General features: G+C 45.7%; 5 protein-coding genes across 11 annotated transcripts; 3 read left to right on the top strand and 2 right to left on the bottom strand.

Annotated features, from left to right (window-relative positions):
- The first annotated feature begins 682 nt into the window (after positions 1-682).
- On the top strand, positions 683-10,956 carry LOC110187628 (uncharacterized). Its single transcript, XM_020957032.2, is given in 11 exon segments — positions 683-1,084; positions 5,638-5,825; positions 7,628-7,959; positions 7,962-8,054; positions 8,132-8,358; positions 8,427-8,644; positions 8,847-9,032; positions 9,130-9,214; positions 9,274-9,355; positions 9,419-10,014; positions 10,216-10,956. Coding segments are annotated over 10 exon segments (2,139 nt in total). The 5' UTR covers positions 683-1,084; positions 5,638-5,665; the 3' UTR covers positions 10,376-10,956.
- Positions 10,957-11,209: 253 nt separating this feature from the next.
- LOC110187627 (zinc finger matrin-type protein CG9776) lies at positions 11,210-16,944 on the bottom strand. 7 transcript variants are annotated; one of them, XM_020957029.2, is made up of 8 exons: positions 16,873-16,944; positions 16,041-16,813; positions 15,801-15,980; positions 15,068-15,255; positions 14,330-15,010; positions 13,612-13,760; positions 11,545-13,550; positions 11,210-11,425 (listed from the first exon to the last, which is right to left on the bottom strand). In XM_020957029.2, the coding sequence occupies exons 2-8, from the start codon at positions 16,774-16,776 to the stop codon at positions 11,409-11,411; spliced, it is 3,957 nt and encodes a 1,318-aa protein (XP_020812688.2). In that variant the 5' UTR covers positions 16,777-16,813; positions 16,873-16,944; the 3' UTR covers positions 11,210-11,408. The 7 variants fall into 7 exon arrangements, with proteins under 7 accessions (XP_020812688.2, XP_086693689.1, XP_086693691.1 ...); XM_086837563.1 differs by having other exon boundaries at positions 16,041-16,923; XM_086837565.1 differs by lacking the exons at positions 15,801-15,980; positions 16,041-16,813; positions 16,873-16,944 and adding an exon at positions 15,358-15,758.
- Positions 16,945-17,643: 699 nt separating this feature from the next.
- Skp2 (S-phase kinase-associated protein 2) lies at positions 17,644-20,627 on the bottom strand. The gene is made up of 5 exons (XM_020957150.2): positions 20,493-20,627; positions 19,316-20,243; positions 18,853-19,252; positions 18,633-18,792; positions 17,644-18,567 (listed from the first exon to the last, which is right to left on the bottom strand). Exons 1-5 carry the CDS (start codon positions 20,549-20,551, stop codon positions 18,381-18,383), a joined length of 1,734 nt encoding a protein of 577 aa, XP_020812809.2. The 5' UTR covers positions 20,552-20,627; the 3' UTR covers positions 17,644-18,380.
- On the top strand, positions 17,919-18,336 carry LOC110187714 (uncharacterized). The gene has a single exon (XM_020957151.2). It carries the CDS (start codon positions 17,919-17,921, stop codon positions 18,210-18,212), a length of 294 nt encoding a protein of 97 aa, XP_020812810.1. The 3' UTR covers positions 18,213-18,336.
- beta-PheRS (phenylalanine--tRNA ligase beta subunit) lies at positions 20,614-22,974 on the top strand. The gene is made up of 5 exons (XM_020957149.2): positions 20,614-20,923; positions 20,998-21,053; positions 21,116-21,273; positions 21,331-22,679; positions 22,740-22,974. Exons 1-5 carry the CDS (start codon positions 20,866-20,868, stop codon positions 22,889-22,891), a joined length of 1,773 nt encoding a protein of 590 aa, XP_020812808.2. The 5' UTR covers positions 20,614-20,865; the 3' UTR covers positions 22,892-22,974.
- The last annotated feature ends 109 nt before the right edge of the window (positions 22,975-23,083 follow it).

The following is a 23,083-nucleotide window of genomic DNA, read 5'->3' as shown; positions in this document are numbered from 1 at the left end:
TTGTTTTTCAATTTTATTTATAATTTAATAAAAATCTGACTACACTTTATGAAAGTAATTTTGTTATTATTAAATTATAATAATCTATGAGTTTTACCATTCGAAATAATAATATTATTGCTAATATTTTTTCCAATCGGTTAAGGACAAGTTTTTATCAAAAAGCAAGCATCAAATGTTGAACGTGTCTTAAATTTCAAAAAAGCCGCGCAAATAAAGTATGACCATAACAATTGCTTCCCATTATTGCCATACCTTAGAATTTTTAAAGTATGTTGACAAACATCGATATTTTTCTATATCGATGTATTGTATCGACAGTGACATTTCGATTAACCCCCGAGAGCGGGTATGTTACGAATTTTACATTATACATCTGAATTCGATATGTATCTGTGAACGTGTAAGATATCATAAAGTGTATAGTACAATGGTAAATAACAATTTCGGAATTCAGAGTAACCAGAAACAAAATATCAACAAATACAAAAAAACACCAACGACCCGACACCCGAGAGAGAAGAGAGCGGCTATGTTACGAATTTTACATTACACAAGAGAATTCGACCCCAAAAGGCAGACTTCTTTAACATATAAACGTGTCAAATAACTATAAAAACGGGTAAGATGTAAAATGTTAAGTAACAGCTGTGGATTTCAGAGTGACCAAATAAAATTTTCCAAATATTTCTAAAAAATCGCATCAGGTATTTTGATATTTTCAACAAAACGGAAAAACAAAACAAAAGTAAAAAAAAACAATGGCCAGTTAGTTAGTCTATTTTTGTCGGTTACTTTTTAAACTACTTGCAAAGCTCCTCTAAAACTTTGACGCGAATGCGAAACCGCAACAACGCCCCCGCGCCCAGTCCCCCCGAAAACTCGATACAATTCAATAGCCGAGCGTGACGCAAAAGAATTGGAAATTGCCAACGCGAGTGTGCGTGTGTGTGCGGATTTGAGATGCTTTTGGAGCTACGGGCAGTAACGAGCATCAGCTAATTAGCATCGAACGCGCGTAAACAGTGCTTAGTGGGCCGCTCCAGGCGGCTACGGAATTCGGGCTGCAGCAACAGCAACTCCGGTAATTAGCGGTGGAAACTCAGCTCAGTGTGACTCGGGGGAAACCTTGGGAAGCCGCTGCAAGACAGCGAAGCCGATTCGACGACGTCATCTGCAGCCATTTCGCTTTTCATTTTTGCTCCCCAGACACAGCGCACTGGGTTTGGGAACTCGATAGGCGTGTTTCCCACACTCGTGCCGTTGTCGTTGCCTGACCAAACGGAGCATGTGACCGGCCAGGCGGCGGGGTAGGGAGGACGTAGCCTCCGCACCCATCTCGCACAGCTGGTCCGTGGAGTGCTCTCTGGCCCGGGTCAACAAACCAAGCCAATCGACTCGCTCCTCCGCGCGTGCACTTAGTCATTGATCGCGTCCGGTGACTCCGCCGTGCATGGCGTCTCCATCGCCATTGCCATCCTCGTCTTCGTCTTCGCCTCCGTCCCGTCTTTGATGCTTTGTTTTTATTGGTGTCATTTGAATTTGTTGAATGGAAAAGGTCAATACACAGGCCGTCTCTGGGGTTTCGAGAGTGGAGTAAAACCGGTTAGCGGATGCTTCATTTTGGGTGAACCGACTGCGACTGCCTAGGCTCCTACCACGGGCCTCCCTCCCAGCCAGAGGCAGTTTGCACGCTCATATTCCATTAGCTGTCGCACCGAAAGAAATAATAATTAAGATCGATTGTATAGGTTTTAGATTAATTTCCAACTTTTCCTATGGATATCATATTATCTAAAAGTAATATTAATTGTGTTCAAAAAGACTATTATGTCTTGACCAGAATATTATTTATAGAAATAATCTGAAATAGGAATTTAATTTTCCTTTCTTTTATCCTCTTGAAAAACACTTGATATTGAGGTATTCAATGAATATTGTAGCAAACTATCAATGGTTAGAACAAAACATGTTTCTCTTAATCGAATAAATAATGTCCACTATTTCTGCTGGAAGTTCAAGACAAAGTCTTTCGTAAGGTATAAAGATAATTTGATCCATTTTCCCTTTTTGATAATAAATGAATTTTTTTGGTTCCCGTTTCTGAACCTTAATTTGGAGAATCAAAATATAATCAATGAAATACAAAATTGTTCATAAATAATTACTGGATATTCAACAGATTTATACATATCTCCAGCGAAAAATGTATTATAGATTTTTAGAAATTAAAACTTTCCTTATTTTTGGTTTGATCTATAATATGATCAGTATGTACCCCTTATATAAACTCCAAATATATCTCATTTCTCTTAGTGTTCATAAATTTTCCCACCTCACAAGTAACCCATTCTGTGCGGCATGCGCATCGAGAGCCAAGAACTTGGGCCAAAAATGGATTGCCAGTAGCGAGTGTCTTGTTTTGTTTTCTTTTTTTTTTTTGGACGGGCTCGGTGGTTTCACCTTGCTGGCAAGATTTCAGGGGCACTAAGCAGCAGCAGCAGCAGTCGGCAGTGAAACTCTGCACCGATGTCAATGCCGCGGTCGTTCCCATTCTGCTCTCAACTGGGAGCGGAGTCACGGACGCGGACCGTAAAACGTATCTTGAGGTCGTAATTTTACGGGGGCTCTAGTTGCGTGGGCGAGATTAGATTGTTAAAAAGCTACACTGCTTACACTGAGTTTATTTATACACAGATGCATTCATGTTTACTCGGCACAGTAGTTGTTCCTTTTTTTATGTCATCATTCCAGTCCCCAGGTTCCTGCGGTGGCCAGGGGTAGCCTTGACTTTTTGCCTTGTTTTTGGGGTTCTTTTATCCGTGAAACGGTCAAGGATATACCTACAATTTCGTACAATTTCTATATTATTATGAAATCTTTAAACTTCAAACAGATAAAAAGAAATTGTATAAATTTATCATTAAATATTTATGCACAAATGGTTATAAAATTCCATTTGTAGATTTCTCAAGCTTATGCTCCCTCCGGCATTCGTGCTTATCGTGGGAATGATATCAGACATTTTCTTCCTCTATCACAAATTGAATTAAACGCCAGATACTGGCATCGCTAGTGTTATTGTTGTTGTTGTTGGCATACATTTCCATTTCGCGTTGATGATGTTTTGCCTTTCGCCTCGTCAAGCGCCGGCCAAAGGCAGAAATTCAATTCACTTTCAACTCGACGAAGTGCCAAGGCCCGGCACAGGCACCTGTGTAACTTTGGCGCTCGTTGGTGTCTGCCGCTATAAATATACGCCTTCACAGACACACATTAGGTCAAGACTATAGGAACACAATAACAAGTAGAACTTTCTTTTCAGAAAAGTTAAAAAAATATAACATTTTATTTAATAAGGTTTTGCCCAGAACTTCTTTTCTGTTTTTTTTATATTCCAAAATTCCCTTAATGTGAATGATTAACATATTTTTCTTGAAGATAACCAACAATTTTTATTCGTACTTTCTTATACATAAACATGCAACTCAAATTCTCAAGTACAAATTCAGCGACAAATTTCAATATCTCCAAGCAAAGTGTTAACATGTAAACTTATCAGGAAAATTAGTACTGATGAAGTTTCATGGCTAGAAACCCAGAAATTTTAATATTATAAGAGTTTTTAATGAAATTTAAACGTTTCCACAATTTTGTGGAATTTATCAGTGGACTAGACCTTTCAATAAGCTTATTTTAGAAATATTAAAATGTAATTTTTAAAATAGCAAGATAAAGTTTCCTAGAGTTTTGACCACTTGTGTGCGGATATCTTATGTACGGATGTTTGGTGTCTTATATCTATGCGAAACTAGTTGAAGTTAATTGCCAAACGAGCTGTTGCTGATTTGCATTTCCCCGCTCGCTGGAAGAGAGCCCCCTCCTCGGCAAAGTCAGTTCAAAGATATAATGAAAACTCTTGCTTTGAGTCATTAAAAAATACAAAAGCTCAAATTAATTGAAAAGAGTATCTTTTGGGTCGAGTGGGCTGGATAATCCTTAACTTGATTTCGGCCCACAATCATCTTGAATCTTGTATCTCCGTATCTGCAAGTAACGATCCGTGTCTGCGAGTAAAGACCAAGCGGCGCTTAGCTTTCCTTGGGAACGGCTTCCTTTTTTCTTCTTATTTCCCTTGGGTGAATTCAATCGGACAGCTGGGAAAAGCTAAAGCCAAGCTGAGAACATCGAGATAATGCGATGCATATGTACATTGCCACTGTGGCCAGCACTTTGTTCCTGCATAATTGCTGCAAGCGAAGCGTTAAACTGTGGCAGCGCTCTGTTAATTTTCCTGAAAGACGCACGCTCGTGGTGTTTTCGTATCATAAAACTCAAAGATTGATATATGTACAAATGTATGTATTTATGTATGTACATATGTTGAAGAGTATATAAGTGGCAATTACACTGTCGTAAATGGGATACAAAACATTAAAGACAAAACAGGCATTCAACTTTTCTTACGACTCTCTTGATTACATGCAAATGTTTTCAACTTTCCCAAAGAATTAATGAATGAGAAACTTAAAGGGAAAATGTATTTAAACGGCCTACAACTGTGACCTTTACACTGTGCGAAAATATTGCTAGCAATTCAGAGACTATAGGTTTTATTTTCTTATTCATTCATTGCTTTAACGAAGTCCATTTAATTTTGTATTAATCATAATCCAATTGAGAGATATCGTGCTCACCGCAAAATGTCTTATTTGGGAGGAGTTCTACAGTATCTGTTTTAAGAAAATTTGTAAATGCTTTTCAAAGTATCTATAATATGCGGCAAATTTCTTATATAACACATTAAACACTTTTTAAGGGAAGTTTCTTAAAGACCAAACTTATAAGACTAACTTTAGTTGCTCTCCTATAAAAACGTTTATCTTACTACAAATAATTATGCAATATATTTAAATAATAGCAGATATGATGGGATTTTTATTATCTTTGCATGTGCCAATAGATTAACCGTGTACAAGTCGTAATGTTCTTAAAACTAGAGGATAAAGGTTCTCATCTCTGCAAAATTTTAGTCCACGTCAGTCCTTTCAATTCCTGTGCACAGTCAGGCAATACTTAGTTACCGCTCACACTTTTTGAACTCCTTGATTACCAAGCAATCCTCCTTGACCGCGCACAAACTAAACTAAACATGTGTAACATATACACGTACATACATATATCTATATATATTTACCTGTGCAAAACATAATGTTTGCTTGGGTAAAGGCATTTGTCTATAAAACAATTGTTTACTTTTCGTCAATAAAATGAAAAGAATGGTTGTGCAGTGCCACGGCTACGAGAGAGCAGTGAGACTGCCACCACCGCAGGGGCAGGGCTTGCGGAGGAGGAGTGAAAACGGACAGGTGTTTTCCGGCTTTGCACATGTAACTTGATGTTTTCTGCTGCCTGCCTGCTCCCAGTAGAGCCAATTCCCTGTCCAGTGCCCAGTCATTCTTCGTTCACTCCCCTGACGACTGCACAAGAAGGTGCAGTTCAAACATCTTTCCCGGCTTCCCTGGCATTTCTGTGTATGTGCTTTTTGTGTGCTTCATGGTAGAGTGCCTGCTGGATCGTAGAAACGACGGAAAAACGACGTTAAATAATAAGTTCTTTGTCTTGTTGCCATTACAGAAGCGACGTGAGCGTTTTGCGTGAAGAAATGACGACCACAAGTCAAATGGAGATGAATCCAAATGGAGGAAGCACCGGAGAAGGCTTGGAATCCACTGGCGAAGAGGTGGCGAACTTGACGCCAGGCAATGTCGCTGTCGTCCAAAAGAATGTCGCCGGCGTCGTGGGCGCTACCAGCACACAGAGAGGTGAGCACACACAGAAGGATCCTTGGTGTAGCCAGGAAGTGGAGTGGAAAGGGTCTAAACGGTGCTAATTCGACACTGCCACACGTGCCACTGTTCCACACGCGATGTGACGCCTACAGAAACACCTCGTACATGTGGGACTCCTCTTAACAGATTGATCTCTTGATTGATGGTCCGGGGGCCAGGCGGATATGATCCATTTCTTTGATGAATACTAAACTATACGTTGAGCATGAAACGGTTTATAAATAGAGCTGACCATACAGTAAATCATCTCTGATTATCTTATATTAATGCGACTTTCGCTTCCGCTTTCTTATTCAAATGGTGGCTATTTATATCTAAATAGATATATTTACTTCCCTGACTTAAGAGTCCCATGGATACCACGAGGATCCACTTAAGTGTGTTCTTTAATTTATATAATTTCAAATGAAAACCCAAACCTTCTCTAAAATTGGCAAACGTTTTAGTTCTATAATGGAATTTAGGTTTTCCAATCACTTTTTTTTTGGCTAAACGGGAAGCTTTTCCCTCTAAATAGGCCTGTGTTCACGGTCACTGATTGATGTAATTGCGGCTTTTTGGTTGTTATGAAATCTATACACGCGATCTGGCATTGAAATTCGATACTTAGGTGATGTGAACGCGATTTAAATTTGGAACAATGTACTAAACGGTTTATAGACGTAAGAGTGGCGCAAATATATCTAGTATTGGTATTATTCGACTTCCTTAATGGCCATTTGTTAGGTTTCTGAAAAAATAACGTCAATAGTTAATCAACACAATGATCGTTATTTTAAATGTTTGCTTCTGAACTTGAAACGGAAAGTAATTACTTTACAAGCCACCTAACGTATATCATTTCATATTTTTATAATTTATTATTAGAAATACTTCCTTTTTTAAGGGGTATCTTTGTTCCTTTCAATTTGTTGGGAGAATTGTCTTGAATTCAAAAAGACTTCAAAATTCTACATCGAATGAATTTATTCAAACATATTTTAAACCCATTTTGACTTGAGGAATAAGAAAAGACAACTGAAAGGAAAACCCCCAATAAGATATCCAGGGCACTGGAAGAGCCCTTGACCACAGCACATCAACCACCATCATGATCGACTTCCGTTTATAATTCAATGTTGGGCTATTTATAGCCAGCCCTTAGCATCCCTGCTGATGATATGAATTGAAGCGAAGCCATGCCACTCCTTCAAGAGCAACAACCACCACCAGCGTCCGTCCTTATGCCGATCTGTGCTAATTTTAACCAAGTGTCCCTGGGGGAAACATGGAATGCCATCGAGAGTCCGCTTCAGAGCCCTCTGTGTACAGAGCAAAGTGAGACTTCCACGAGCCAGCACTCTCAAGTAAACTCTTTCTCCGATTTCCCTTGCAAACTTCAAATAGTTTTGGGTAAACTTACCTGTCGGGAAATGGAAATCGTCGCATAGACACAGCCGTTTTTCGCCCAAAGCCAAATATTTACTTAGCAGAAACCAAAACAAATCCGACAACTGAGTAACCAATGCGAATGAGCGAGCCGAGCCGCAAAAACTCGTTTTGAGACCGCGGCTCCCGCGACATTTTTGTGGGCTGAAATAACTTGGCAAAGTCTCGAGTCGACTCGACTTGACTTGAATCCAATGCGATTCGATCGCTCAACGTGAGTCACTTGCGTTTTTGCAATGCCAGGCTCCAGTTCGTCCAAGTTGGAAATGGAGAGCTGTAAGGTCGATTAATTTCTAAATCCGAGTGTCATCTAACATTCTAACATTCCCATTCCCCTTTTCTTTCAGCCTTGGATGCCACCAAGCGTAAGAAACTCAAGTCACGCAGCGGAGCAGCCTCCTCGACAGCTTCCACAACCGAAACGCCAGCAGCTGTGAGCCAGATTAACCGATCCGGCCTTAGCTACTCCAAGGATCATTTGGATGCCTGGCTGGAGAACTGTTTACGCGACGCCACCAATGCCCAATTGTCGTCATCGTCCGAGTTCTTGGACTTTATACCACCCACAGCCAGCGTTCACAAGCAAATGTTTGTGAGTCAGCAGCAGCAGCAGCAGCAGCAGCAACAACTACAGCAGCAACAACAACAGCAGCAGCTGCAGCAGCAGCTGCAGCAGCACTGCAGCAACAACAACAGCAGCAACAGCAAGTTCCCATGCGTTCACAGCCATATGGAATGGGCACGGGCACGCCCTTCAGCCTGGGTATACAGCGCGTGAGTAGGAGCCATTAGGGAAAGCGTATTTCGCAAGCCTTGCCCAGCAATCTGACCCTCCCTTCTCTACAAAATAGCATTCGCGCTCGCTGAGCCATCGATATCCGATGCTCTTTCCACCCCAAAACCTCAACGGTTACGGCATGGGTATGGGCTATGGCACCGACGGTGGCCAGGAGTTCGCCAGCCTGCCACCTTTGGTCAACATGATGGGCGCCGGGGCAGGTGGCCCTGGCTCCGAGCACGAGCCCAATTCCACGGACGTGTTAGATGGCAGCGGAAGCAATCCTAATTTCAGCCGAGGGTGAGTAAGAAAAGTCTATCTACGATGTAAGCCATCTAATAGCCGCGTTAACCGCTCTCTAATTGCAGGTTTCGATTCAGCGATCCCTGTCTGCTGAACCCCTCGGACTCCAACGACTCCAAGTTGAGTGGACAGAACACGCCGGACTGCCGTAATGGCAATGCCAGCGGCGGCAGTGGCTGCGATTTGGCGCAGCAGAACAAGTTCTTTGCGGCGTTAATGGAGCAAATAAACATATTGCATGACACCAACTCCAAGATATGTAGGAATTTGCATGAAACGAAAGGTTTGTCCCAAATCCCCAGCTATGTACATACTTCTCTGCTCCAGTTTTATCTTTGCTATGAATGGCTATAGTTCTCCCTTTCTCTTGTATTGTATTTATTTGTATTTATTGCTATTACCAATTAATTTAGTCTCTTTGTTGTCCACTCTTGCCCTTCTTTCTATGTACTCTATATTGCACTCGTAAACACAACAAATCACAGTCGATATCGAAGCTTTAAAGCACCCAGCAGCAACAGCTGCCAGCGGCCAGGCCTGGGCGGTACCTGGCATGGGGGGTATGCGGCACCGTAGAGATAGCTTGAGCGGATTAAGCACACAAAGTCAACCCATGGTGTTTGGCAGCGGATTGGGCGGGACGCACAGCCCGGCGCCCACCTTCCATTCAGGTACAACACTTATATGCGGCACCTCCACCTCCGATCAATGCGGGCTTGGCAGGTCAATGTTAATCGTTCCGTTTCCAATCAATCTAATTTCTTCCAGGCGCCTACAGTCCTGGCATGATGACTGACGTGGTGCGAGAGGTCAAGGAGGCGGCGCGCGTACGTGAGGATGCCATGTTAAGTCGGTAAGGAGTAAGGCTCTACCAATATCCACTGAAATAATTAATATCCTTTCTTTGCCCAGTGTCAAATCGATGGTCGAAGAGCGGCAGTGGACCTTAAACGAGGGCAATGTACGAATTCTGCGCGATATTGATGATTTGAAGGTAAGTAAGGTTTATCATGTCCATCTCTACAGATTTAAATAATATATTGTTGTCACCCGCTAGTCCCACGTGATGCAGCTGCGACTGGAGAGAAAGGAGACAAACAAGCGGCTGTCACATCTGGAGGCTGAGAACAAATACCTGCGCCAGGCCCTGGCCGGTTGCTATAACCAGCGGCAAGCATCGTCGTATCGTGACACTATCTATGAGAACGATCGGGCGCGTGGGTCGCGAAAGCCATTCCCGAATGGTGGGGGAGTGCAGGGGCCACGGCGAGCGCAGTCTTTCAACCTGCACTACGGAACACTGCACCAGACGCCAACGCAAGCCACGCACTCGCTGGAGGAGGATGACGAGGTGGAGGAGGAGGAGCAACTGGATCAGGCACAGCTGGAAAATGAAGTGCAATCGGTGGCCACCAAGCGGCTGTCCTGTTCGAGCAACGAGTCCCGCAGCAATGGCCTGCATACGCCCGCATCAACGCTTCCGCAACCACAGCAAACGGTCCGAAGTCCGCCCACTTTTGCCCTGATTTCGGATCAGGTCAATCCGGGTCTGCCTCCGCCATTGCTGCCGCGCAAGAAGGAGCACGCTCAGCTCAAGCGGGAGCTCAGCGAAGCGGCCGCCGCACGTAAGGAGGCAAATCAGCGTATAATTGCGTGGGTGTAGTCTATGCTCTGTTCTATATATTCTCAAACTAACCAAGCACCGTTTAAGCTCATCGCATGCATGGCAACAATCACTCAACCTAACACATTCATTAATTATAATCCGGTGACTAATCTCAAATCACTTACGTATTCTGCATTTTTTATTCTTCTCTTTCGACGTACTCTTGTACTGAACTGACAATACTGTAGCCTTGAAAAATTGGTTAAAGACCTAAGCGCCCAGGTGGTGGCCAGCCAATCATCCGACTTGAAACCTAACGCGTCTAGCACAGCTCCAGCTCCAACTGCGGCGTCGGTCCTGGCATCGAAATTCAGCGTGGCGGACGGAGGACCGTTTACAGACTTATAGTTTTAGCTATCCGCCCCCGACTCGAAGAAGCGACGGCAGACTGTGCGCGTCACTAACTTATAGCAGCAGCAGGATCGCCGACACTACTACACCTTTCGTTTCAAAATTATTTATAACTCATTAACCTGCGCATAACTTGTTTAGCTTAGAACATGCTTCTAAAAAACTAAATTTGACATCCAAAACCGCGAGTTCATTCTTATTTTGTGTGTGTTCTTCACTGACTCGCACAAACCGAATACTATATTTATTGCCTACACTTTTGTTGTTACTAAAAATCTAAAAAAAAAACAGAGTTTAACCTCGTATTATGTAATAACTAATTGATTATGTATCAGAAAGAGTACAACGATTGGCAGATGACGACTTCTGAGAGTATTTAAACTAAGAAAACGTGTACCTATTGAAATGAACAAAAATCAAAAGTTAGCATAGAGAGACGATATTTAATCGAGAATGATCAGCAACCACTGAGATAAAAGTGGTCAAAGAATTGTCTTAGATTGTATAGATTGTAAACCTTATATTTGTTAAGTGCCATTTGATTAAAAAGTAAAATACATTTTTATCTATTTAATTTACTTTTAGCTGAAGACTTTATTTGTCATTTCTGCATTTCTGGGATTACCATATTATCCTGTTTATAGAGTTATCTTGATATCCTACTGTAGATGAAGATCATTGTCAAAGTTCGGGATAGAAATTTTTACTTAATGTTCATTGTATCCATCCATTTGAAGGATCCCTAATTTAAGGCGTTCCGTCTCTGCATTATTACAATCCTCTTTTGGAACCATTTTTTATTATTCAAAGAACAACACTTTTCCGTCCCAATTTCTAGTGTCCTTCATACATATATTACATACATATATGCGCATTTATTTAAAACATTCCGTCACATAAACACTCATACGTAGGTGTCGAAATTAAAAACTAAAACTGTTCCACTCCTTGTTTCCAACCCAAAGTGTCAATCGATGATGGATCAATCCAACAGCGTCCCATTTGCCGGTGGCAAAGTCAGTACCAAACCTTACAACGCATCTACAACTGGGGATTGTATAGACATATATATATATATATAGTATTAAGTAAGATTCAAACATGTTGCAGTGAATGTGATTAAATTGAAATGTAATGTGTCGATTAGAGAGACTAATTCTACATACATTGTGCCGCCATGTCATTACTGTCGATGCCCAGCATGGCCAACTCGTCCAGTTCTGCCTGGCGACGCAGCTTCTCACTGCCTGAAGGTGATGACGGTGGCTCTGGTATATCTGAGACATCAGCTTCCTTCACAGAAATGGTCATACTCGTTGTCTCCTCGATGACCACCGGTACGGGAGAGCATGGCATCGGTATGTCCTCCGCTTCCACCAACTGCTTGAGGTCTGTTGATGCTACGGCAGACTTGGCGCCGTTCAGTTTCTGTGTCTCAGCTGTGTCCTCATTAGATATCGTTGGTGAAATGACAGCTTTCGAGGCTTCTGCCTCGTCGATGGTGACGAGATGGATCCCCTGCTTGGCCAAGTCTTGAAGGTTATGTTCACTGAGCACTGGTTCGTCCTCGACGATGGTGGTGATAGTTTGAGGCACAATTTGCTGCTGGCTGCTCTCATCCGCTGCCTCCTGTGCTGCTCCCTCGCTGGGGAATATGATGTCAAGGGCTGCGGCCAGGTCCTTGGGCAGTTCTCCGTCCCGCGGTTGTTCCGCGGCATCCAGAGGCTGCGGCACCAGATCAGATTCAGCTTCGTCTATGCCCGGAGGCAGAACGTCGTTTTCATCACCTTCATTGTTCTCATTCTCTTCACCATCTTCTGGGTCACGCACTTCGCCCTCGGATCCTTCTCCCGGCGGCGGTGGAGGCGGGCAGGTAGTCATCAAGTGGGCAAATTGGACAGGATCCGGCATTAGCTCATCGTAGTCCACCATCATGCCAGCGTCGGGATGAAAGGGAGGAGCGTTTCCGAATGCATCTTCCATCATGGCCATCTGTATCTGCGCTGCCGTCGGGGCGGGCTGCCTAACGGCTAGCTGATCCGCTGGGTGTCCACCCAACGGTGGTGGTGGCGGCGGAGGAGCTCCCAAAACGCCGTTGGTATACGCAGCCGCAGTAGCAGCATCGTAGCTAGAAGCTGTCACTGGCTGCTTCTTGAATACTGGCATTTTGCCGATGAAGGGGAGCTTCTTGCCTCCTGCCGCGGCATTGGAGTTTGCATTTGCCTTCGCCGCCGCCTTCAGCTTACTTTCGGCATCCTTTTTGTCCCGCTTTACTTCCGGCTTACGTTCGGGCACTGTTCGTGGCCGGAACTCGGAATGCTTAACCACTGGACGCTCCACACGTTCCTCGGAGTGGCTGCGGCTTCTTCGACGTCGGCTGTCACGGGATCGACTTCGCCGGCTTCCCCTTAACGGAGATCGAGAGTAGCGCCTTCGACCGCGGCTGCGCGAACGACTGCGCGAGCGACGCCTGTCGCGGTCGCGATCTCGATCTCGGTCCCGATCCCGACCACGATCTCTGTTGTCCCGATCTCGATCCCGATCCCGCCGATCTCTGTCGAAGCGACCGCGACTATTGCTACGTGAGGGGCTACGCCGCTTAGGACTGCGAGAACGGCGGCTGCCTCCGCGTTTTGACTTTTCTTCAGCCGCAAAGGCTGAATGCGGCATCACCAATTTGTTGTCCTCGGGCTCACGCGGACCCTTGCCCTTCAGCCGTCCCTTGAGCTGTTCTAACAATTTCTTCTCGCTATCGCTTATTACCGGCTGGACATTATTCCACTGCTGCATCATGGCCTCGTCCCGTTTCTTTTCGTCCTCCCTTTGTTCTTCGCCGGAAGCCGATGTCCATTTACCACGGGCTGAAGCGTTTATGGAATCCTTAATGATTGGAGGCGGTGGCGGTGCCAGCGACTGCAAAGGCACTTCCGGCTTCGAGGATGTTGCCAATGGGCCTTCCTGCTTTCGCATGCTCACACGTATGGAGGGGGCATTAGTAGCCTGCTTGTCTGCTGGGCCACTCGATGATTCCTCGGTGCGACCTTTCTTTGGTTGCTGCGTCTTCTCGTCCTCCTCCGAAGAGCTCTCGGAGGTTGACGATGAACTGTTGGCATCGTTGTTACTACGCTTGCTCTTTTTCCCATGCTTACGCTTCTTTTTCTTCTTATCACCACTGCGAGAGACGAAGAGAAAATAAATATAATGAGGCACTAAACTATTTTACGAATCGTTACCTCTTCTTCTTGCGTTTCTTGGAGCCCTTCTCGTCGTCCTTCCTGCCCTTCTTGTTCTTGGAGTCATCATTTCCCTTTTGTTGTATCATGGCCCGCTCACGATTTGCGTGACGTTCGGCCTCATAGTTGGGATTCTGATTAATGAAAAGCTGTAAACATATCAAGAATTTTTTAATATTTACAAAATAGGAATACAATTGTTTAAGTTAGCTTAATCTACATGGGAAAACCAGTCATGAGGCAGATAAACTCCACAAACAAATTAAAACAAAGCTTGAAGGACCTCCACACAGGTATGTCTACGTTTAAATTTCTGAGCCATGATGTGTAAATGTTCAGCTGTGGGAACGTCATTATCAATTTATAAAAACTAATTTGAAAAATCGCACTAATTATATTCTTCCTATTCCACCAAAAAACAAAAAATACCTCACACACCTCGCGTTTAAGTTTTCTCTGAAATTTAGTTCCCATTTTTGAAGACAACCACAATTCGAAGTAAAAGTCAATATCTTCCCCTTGAACTTCACTTAGGAAATAAGTATTTGGATAACGTAGAACGCAAAGCCTGCGATTCAATAGTAAAATGCCAAAAATTGCAGGTCAAAGGATCTCGTAACCTTACTGCCCAACGACTACTACACATTATTTTAAACTGAACACATTTCTATAGCTTTTAAATCCAGAAAATCCAAATCCAAAACCAAATCAAAATTACCTCGTATTTATTTGAGTGCAGCCTGGACTTGAGATGAGCCGAGGCACAGTGCAGATCACCAATCCAAACGCTGCAGAGTTTGCAAAACCAAGCATTGGCCGGCACCAGAAAGTGCATTCCTCGCACAGGGACACGCTTGACCGGCGCATTTTCGTATACGGGGAAGGGATCATGGTCGATGCCCACGTGCCATGGTGTTTCGATGGTCTCACGGTTCATATGCTCCTCGCCATGCAAGTGCTTCAGATAGTCGCGTGCAGATTTCGGGAACACACAGCAGCTCTCGCACCAATGGTGTTCGGGATCGAAAAACACAAAATTGTAGTTTTGTGCCGAAGCTGTTGACTTCGTTTCACCGTGTCGCTGCTTTGACTTCATCGACTTGATGGCTCGGTTCTTAAGACGATTCGTGGGTGTGCCGTCTTTGTCACCGTTCTCCTCGTCGTCGTCATCCTCGCCCTCGGAGGACGATTCAGATGAGCTGCCAGATGGTGTGCTGGATTCTGAGGTGTCCGCAGAACTGTCAGTGGTGGTGTGCGATCGGCTACTCTGCGGATCTTGTGCAGGCTTCGGATGGGGCTTGGGCTTGGGCGGATCATCATCGTGATCCTCGTAGCCAATGATACCGTTCAGCATGTCTATAACATTCTCGATGGTGTCCAGCTTTTTCTTAATTTGCACCTGCAGATAATTTAAAATTAATAATTACAGATTTTGAGTTGCAGTTAAATTCCTCACCTGCAGGCGATCATTTTCCTCGATAAAATTCTTTGTTGTTGGCGACGGCGGCGCTTCGCCGGAGGCCAAATCCTCCCGCTGATCCTTCAGCACTTTCATTTCCTTTTTGAGTATCGTCACCTTCTTCACATAGTTTGAGCGCTGCTTCTTCAGTTCGTCCTTCTGCTTCTCCGCTTCTTGGGCCACGGCTGCCGTTCGTTCGATGGTAGTTATATAGATGGGGGATAGAAAGATGGATTCTGATCAGTAGGCATTCTCGTCAAGAAAATTAAAGTTCAAATTTCATTTACAAATGCGCTCTCGAGTGCATTTCACCGGCTAGTAGTAGTCACACACATGGATGCAGTCGCCGGATGGGTTCGGATCTGACTGCCTCGCTTGTTTGCTTGCTCGGCCTGTCCTCGTTGGGGCTGAAGAGTGCTTGTTGGGGGTGACGACGGCGGGCGTCCACGTTCGACTACGGCTACACAAGAACGGCTAAAATGCGCTTTCTAATCGAAACGGAATGACAATTTTTAAACCCTCGCTCGGGACAGCCGGCATGAGTTCTTGGCTAGTTATGTATATTCTCAGATATACTTTACAATCGAGAGTTTTCATTATTTCTTTTCTGCGCGCTTTTAAGTTACAAGGACAAGTGTGTGTATACATGACAACAGTAATAAAACATAATGTGAGAGGTTTGCATGTGAATTTTCGTAATGACCGCTTTATATTTCATTTCCACACTTACCGTCCTGAGCCGGCAAACCTGCGCCGTCCAGCGCTGAAGTTTTCTGCTCCTCCTCGTGCTGTTTCACCGGAGGCGCAGTATCGAGCGGCTGGAGCTGTTGTGGGGCCAAGACCTCGGGTACTGGAACCGAGGGCGGCACTCCGGCCAGCGTTTGTGGCATCCAGACCTGTTGGCCGTACTCTGCAATGCCAAAGAATTCACTAAGGAGGTTCTTTTTTCTGCAGTCCAAAAACCACTCACCGTTCACGCCCCATGCTCCGGTAGGTGGAGGTCCATATCCAGTGCTGAAATCGTTCTGCCCAGGCGGCGGTCCTGGCATCCCGTATCCCTGGCCTGAAAACGCGTTCGGCGGCATTCCGTACTGGTGCCCGTAGACATCGGGCGGAGGTCCGTAGGGTCCCGTGGCATACATTTGTGGAGCCATGACGCCGTAGCCGGGAGCCATTTGTTGCGAGAGTCCACCCTGTTGCGGAGGCATGGGTGGCGAAGCTGGCTTCTTCTTGGGCGACCAACGACCACCGGGACTTATCCCGCGTCCACCTCGTCGGAGCGGCGATATACTGCGAGAGCGGGAGCGTCCGTAGCGTCTGCCTCGACGTGGTGGAGAACGCCGACGGTCAGGAGAGCGGCGTCGATCGCGGTCGAAGCGGCGGCGCGGTGGATACCGGCCATAGTCCGGTGAGTCGTAGCGACCGCGGCGCGGGGGAGAAGGCGAGCGCGATACGGAGCGTCTACGCCGCGTGGCCGGCGGCGATGCAGCGTTGCGGGAATCTGGTCGACCGCGGGATGTGGAGCGGCGACGCGATGTGGAGCGTCTCCGGGGGCTAGATTTGCCGCGCTTACCCGCCGCAGCACCCTTGTCCTCACTCTTTTCGTTTCCGCTTTTCTCATCGACGCCGGGTGGACCCGCAGATAGGTCGCCTCCAGCGCCCACACGCCTATCCGTTGGCTGCTTGGGAACCGTTTCTTCGTCCATCTCAAAGCAGTGGATCTGTTCCACAAACTTTAAAGCGCTTAAAGTGAGGAATCAATTATCAACTTGGTTTTTTTTTGCAGCAAATTCCGAAATTACGTGTGGATAACGTGAAATAACAAAAACGCCTTCGGATGTCGCTAAAATCCCAAACGCCTTTTTAATAGCGCTGGCAGTAGTTCCGATATATCGATAGATCATAAATATCGATATTTGTTCCCTTTAATCGTTATTTTCTTATTTTTTGTGTTAATTCGTTATGTTTAAATATGAATATACTCTCGCGGGTATTTTGCAAATAATATAATGTTTATTTGTGTATTAAACATCAGCAGGAGAATTTATTGAGACACTGTACATCAGGTGTCAATTTTAGTTAATTATTAGTTAGTTATTACTTTTTCAAAGCGTTCCAAATACAAAAAAAAATATATATAATTTTTAAATCCATTTAAAATCTTTGAATCACTGAATATAAAACATTTAAAAGTAAAATAAATTTTATTATCTGTAAATATAATATATTTATAAGTGTATTATAACATCAAGTGTCAATTTTATTTAATTTTATTGCATTTTCAATGCGTTCCAAACACAACAGCAATAAAATGCAATTTTTTAATCTCTTTTTTATCTGATTCTTAGGTCCGTTTTACACGTGTCCAAAACGATAATGCCCAGAGGCCGAAAAAATATCTTTATAATTGTTATATTCATAATCTTGCTAGGGCCCATTAGGGATTCGGATTTAGAAAGTGGTCTAAATAACTTAGGGTTAGTGGTATAATTCCAGTACCCGAACAAATATAGTGTGTGTTTTTATTCTACGACATATATAAAAAGCTCATTTTAAAAAATTTAAATAGGCACTTGTTATTTATGTATATATATATTTTTCAATAGAATAGAATAGAATACAATTTAAACATAAAGAACTTATTGATAAATGGAAAGCCAAATGACTCATGGACACAATTTAGTTTTAAAGAGAAAACGTTATCTATTCCTAGCTGTTTCGAGTGTGTTTACTTTGATGCCAATTTATAAAAGCATTTTCTGGTAGTGAGTGCACTTTAGCGTGCTGTTGCAGCGCCTATAAAAGACGTGCAAGATCCCCCAGCGGACCATCATTGAAGAATAACAAGATGAAACTACAGCTCGCCCTTTGCGCCCTCCTCGTGGTATCCTGTGGACTTGCCCAGGCCTACAGCGGCAACGGTCGTCCAGGCTGCAAGACCGAAGCGGAACTGGAAATTGGGGTTTTCCGCAACGATTGGGACCCCACTGCGTACTGGAAGTGCGAGGCACTTAACGAGGCCGGCGTCGAGGTGCGGTGTCCCAGCGATTCGGCATTCATGGAAAGTATCAAGAACTGTGTTGCCTGGGATGAATGGGAGTGGGAGACCCCAGTTGCTCCGCTAAGCGAGCCCGATGAGTGACCAAACATGAAGCAGGACCAACATGATGTTAACAGCAAAATGTGATTGTTTGTGTTGTTGATACTTGAGAATAAAAAGCTGCGTAAGGCGGTGTTGGTGGCATACGCAGCGAAACCAATGCGAATCGGTAGGCATAGGCGAAGCGGAGTAGAGTGGAAGGATTTGGATTTAGTCTCGCGTGCGCAAACCCCAGATGGAGGTGCGACGCGTTCCCACAGTCGGACGGGAAACCGAACTGTGTATGAACTTGTTGATCCCCATTTTGGGCATTTGCTTTTCAAGGACCTCCATAGCAGCATCCGACAGCATCCCGAATATGTCCAAATAGGTAAGTGAGGGCATTCCCTTCAGTTCGCTGGAAGCAAAATATCAATTAAGAAATAATTACCCGGCTCATGGTCGATACCACATTCAACTCACATAAATCTAGTAGCGGGAATAAGATAACAACGTGAAACGGACAAATACTCCAGCATATTGAACTTCATAATTGCCGGAATGGCCTCTGGGGTGAGGCTATTGCAGTCAGATAAATCAAGCTCCAGCAGCTGGGGGCAACGTCTCTGTAAAGTAGCCACATCTAAGGAAGAAAGACAGCATGAGGTCCAGGACCCAAGAACTTTGGCCAGCAAACACTCACGAGAATCAAAGAGGACCCGCCGGCAACCGGCAATATTCAGGCGAATGACATTGGGGGATATGTTCGCGACTAGTGCAGTCACAGCATCTGCACTGAGGTCCGTCCACGATATGTTTAAGCTGCTCAGATTCGTAAGAGACTCCATCATCACACGCACACTGTTGGCAGTGAGGCCGCTGGCCATGGTCAGATTGACCGCCTCCAGGGATTTATTCTTGGCAATCTCTGCGCAAATGTCGTCATCAAGCTCTGTGCTCTCGAGGCTTACCTTCTTCAACTGGCGGCACTGGGATAATAACGTGCGCAGCGAACTTTTGCTAATGGCAGCCATGCTCAGGTCAAGATATTGCAATCGAGCCTTGAACGGAGCTGCCGAAGGTGTGAAAGCGGGCTCATGGACCTGCATAAGGAAAAGATAAAACAGAAAGCACTTCTAACCGAGATGATCTGCTGATCTGCTTACCGTTGTCTGGGCGAGACGCAGCACCTGGACACCCCGACGCATAATTTGCTCGAGAGCCCCCGGCCGAAACGTGCGCAGACCAAGATCCAGTCGTGACCACAAGGTCTCGTCACGAGAGCAGCGGTTGAAGCGCTTGCTTACGATGGCCATTCGCAGGAGCGTCTTCTTTGGTAGCCACTTGAAAATACCCAACAGTATCTCATCCGACAGCCGGTCAAAATAGTTAATACCGCTGTTGATGTGGGCACTCATGGAAGGAGTGCGGAACACAAAGAAGCTTTCGGCCGCAGGCACAATTCGGCGGTTTGGCGGCGGTGGCGGTGATGCCGCTGACTTATTTGCCTGCCGTACCTGTGCCAGCCTGCTGGTGGAGGGCTGGAAATTCACCGGAGCCAGCGACTCGCTCTGGTTATTGCATGTTACGGCGGTAAGGGGGTTTCGGAAGCGTTTGCTGGGCGAGTTCGAGTTGCTGCCACCTTCTGGGCCTAGGGCCGTGCGCTTAGCCTGTGCCAGGGCCTGTAGCTTCTCAGCCGACTGCCGAAGCACCCGCTGTTGAGCGTCCTCGACGATAGTAGTGTTGCCGCTTACGCTGCTGTCCAGTGTAGTGTCGGCCGTTGAGTTAAGACTCAGGCGTTGCTGCTGCTGCAACTGGTGTGCCATGGGCAGAACATTGGTGCTCATCGGGGTCATCTCGTTGGAGTTGTCGTCGCTGGTAGCACTGGCGCTAACGGCCAGCGCAATGGCCGAGAGGGCGGATGAGCTGCTCTCCTCAGAGTCCAGCATGCCGATGCCCATCTCCTCGAGGGCCTCATAGGTGAGTGCCGATGGCGATGATGGGTGCTCGTAGTTGACCGATTTCGTGGCGGAAACAAGAGCGGCCGAAACAGCAGCAGCGGCGGCAGCGCCGTTTTTACTTGTTGAGCGTTTTCTGTAACACGGCGGCAAAGCGGAAGAGAGTGGGGATTAATTAAAAAGTGCATGTCTAGTTGCCGCTTGCATCAGAACTAGGGTCAAGCACCCGGGCCAGCAATTTCAATTAGTTGTCACTTTCTTGACCTCGTTTACTTCACTCCGAGTACACATACTTATGTACATATGTGGAACGTCACAGGCACAATTTCAACTGCTGCGGTCGGAGGATAAACAGAGAGCTATACCAGTGGAAGAGTCCACTTACCGAGTGACGGGACACAGGTTTTCCATATTTTCAGAGCCTCTGTGTTTGCGTCCGCTCATATTTATATAAATTTCACTAAATTTTCTCCGCCGTACAAAATCTTCGCGCTATTTTTTGCCGGGCAGTGTGACCGCGAAATTATCTTTAAATAATACCAGCCGGCTTTTTTTACACAAGCGTCAAAATACTGGAAGTAATTCTTTTGATTAAGATGGCAACGCTGTCGCTATTTAGTGCGACCAACTGCCATTAGTCCAGCGAACCGTCCACTCTATACTCTCCGAGCGAAACTTTGCGGCAGGGCCCAAGAATTAAATAAATAAATAAATCCGGGTTTTTACAATTCTTGGGACAAACAAGTGACCGTGTCAGCATGCCTACCATTGGGGTAAAACGTGACCTGCTCTTCGAGGCGTTGGGAAAGACTTACAGTGAGTTTGAAGAGTCCACGTGTAATCACGTTGTCGCCAAGCAAATGAGACTAATGTTTACCCCTTTGCATCAGCCGATGACGAGTTCCAGGATTTGTGCTTCGCCTTTGGTCTGGAGCTGGATGAAGTGGTAGGATCTGCCATTGTTTAGACTGTGACCATGCAGTAATATATTCTGAATTGTCATTGCAGACCACGGAGAAACAGATGCTGACCAAGGAGCAGGGCGATGTAACGGCGGCGGCGGATGCTAGCGAGGAAATCATTTACCGAATAGACATCCCAGCCAACAGGTACGATCTGTTGTGCCTGGAGGGCCTGGTCACGGGTCTGCTAGTGTTCCAGGGAAAGTGAGTACTTAATGGAATTCTGATTTGTGGACATGACATTTGTCCATTTCACTTTAGGCTCAAGCCACCCAAGTTTGAGTTCGTGGAGCCAGCTAAGCGTCAGGTACTGAAGGTTGACCCTTCGACGGCAAAGATCCGTCCGCACGCGGTGGCCGCCGTGCTCCGGAATGTCACCTTCACGAAGGCCTCGTACAACAGCTTCATTGATCTGCAGGACAAACTGCACCAGAACATCGCCCGCAAGCGCACGCTGGTGGCCATCGGCACCCACGACCTGGACACCATCCAGGGTCCCTTCAGCTACGAAGCTCTGGCGCCTGAGCAGATCAAGTTTGTACCGCTCAACCAGAAGCAGGAGATGAACGGCAATCAGCTGATGGACTTTTATTCCACGCACGCACAGCTGAAGCAATACTTGCCTATCATTCGGGACTCGCCGGTGTATCCGGTAATCTACGATACCAACCGTGTGGTGGTCTCTCTACCGCCGATCATCAACGGCGACCACTCCAAGATCTCGCTGCAGACCAAGAATGTGTTCATCGAGTGCACGGCCACGGATCTCACCAAGGCCAAAGTGGTGCTGGACACCATCGTGTGCCTGTTTTCCGAGCACTGTGCCCAAAAGTTCACTGTGGAACCCTGCGATGTGGTGCAGCCCGATGGCAGCGTGGTTTCCTATCCTGAGCTGGCAGTGCGTGAGGAGCGGATCTCGGTGAAGCGTGCCAATGCTTACATCGGTATCGAGGAGCCAGCGGCCAAGCTGGCGGATATGCTGACCCGCATGTATTTGGAGGCGAGGGTTGATGGCGGGGACTCGCTGGTGGTTAAAATACCGCCCACGCGACATGATGTCATCCATGCCTGCGACATCTACGAGGACATAGCCATTGCCTTCGGCTACAATAACATAAAGAAGTCCCTGCCGGCCTTCATGCAGATAGCCAAGCAGTTTCCCCTTAACAAACTCACCGAGCAGCTGCGTGAACAAGTGGCCCAGGCAGGATTTACGGAGGCCCTGACATTCACGCTCTGCTCTCGCGATGACATTGGTCGTAAGCTGAACAAGACCATCGAGGCCATTCCGGCAGTCCACATTGGTAATCCGAAGACTCTGGAGTTCCAGGTGGTGCGCACGACCCTGTTGCCTGGCCTTCTCAAGACCATAGTGGCCAATCGCAAGATGCCTCTGCCACTAAAGCTCTTCGAGATCAGCGATGTTGTGATAGCGGATGAAAACACCGAAGTGGGGGCCCGCAATGAGCGACGAGTGTGTGCTGTGAATTGCAATAAAACTGCTGGCTTCGAGGTGGTCCATGGACTCCTAGATCGAGTGATGCAGCTGCTATCGGTGCCCTGGAAAACGGGCAGCGTGACCAAAGGTTATTACCTCCAGGCAACTGAGGGTGAGTTTTAATTGAGGGTTCACCAGGATGCACGTTTATATGACTTTATTTTTCTTACAGATCCTAGCTATTTCCCCGGTCGATGCGCCAATGTGATGTATGACAACGTGGCCATCGGTAAGATTGGCGTCCTGCATCCCACTGTGCTGCAGGCCTTCGAGCTGACCACGCCTTGTTCGGTGGTAGAGTTCACCATCGAGCCTTTTGTCTGAGATAAAGAATCGATCAAAGAAATGTTAAACATTTTTCAAGAGTTCACAAATAAACTATCACAAATCTATATATAACCATAAAAGGAGCATATTTTTTATTTTTTTCTGTAAAAATTTTTTATATTGCCAAGACTGTATTCAAGCACATAAAGATTTTCCAATACAAATTGTTTCCAAAGATTTATATTTTTA

This window comes from Drosophila serrata, unplaced genomic scaffold (genome assembly GCF_035046125.1).
Source record: "Drosophila serrata isolate PLE 108 unplaced genomic scaffold, ASM3504612v1 contig_320, whole genome shotgun sequence".
NCBI classification, from domain to species: domain Eukaryota; kingdom Metazoa; phylum Arthropoda; class Insecta; order Diptera; family Drosophilidae; genus Drosophila; species Drosophila serrata.
This window is presented reverse-complemented; position numbering and strand designations above follow the sequence as displayed.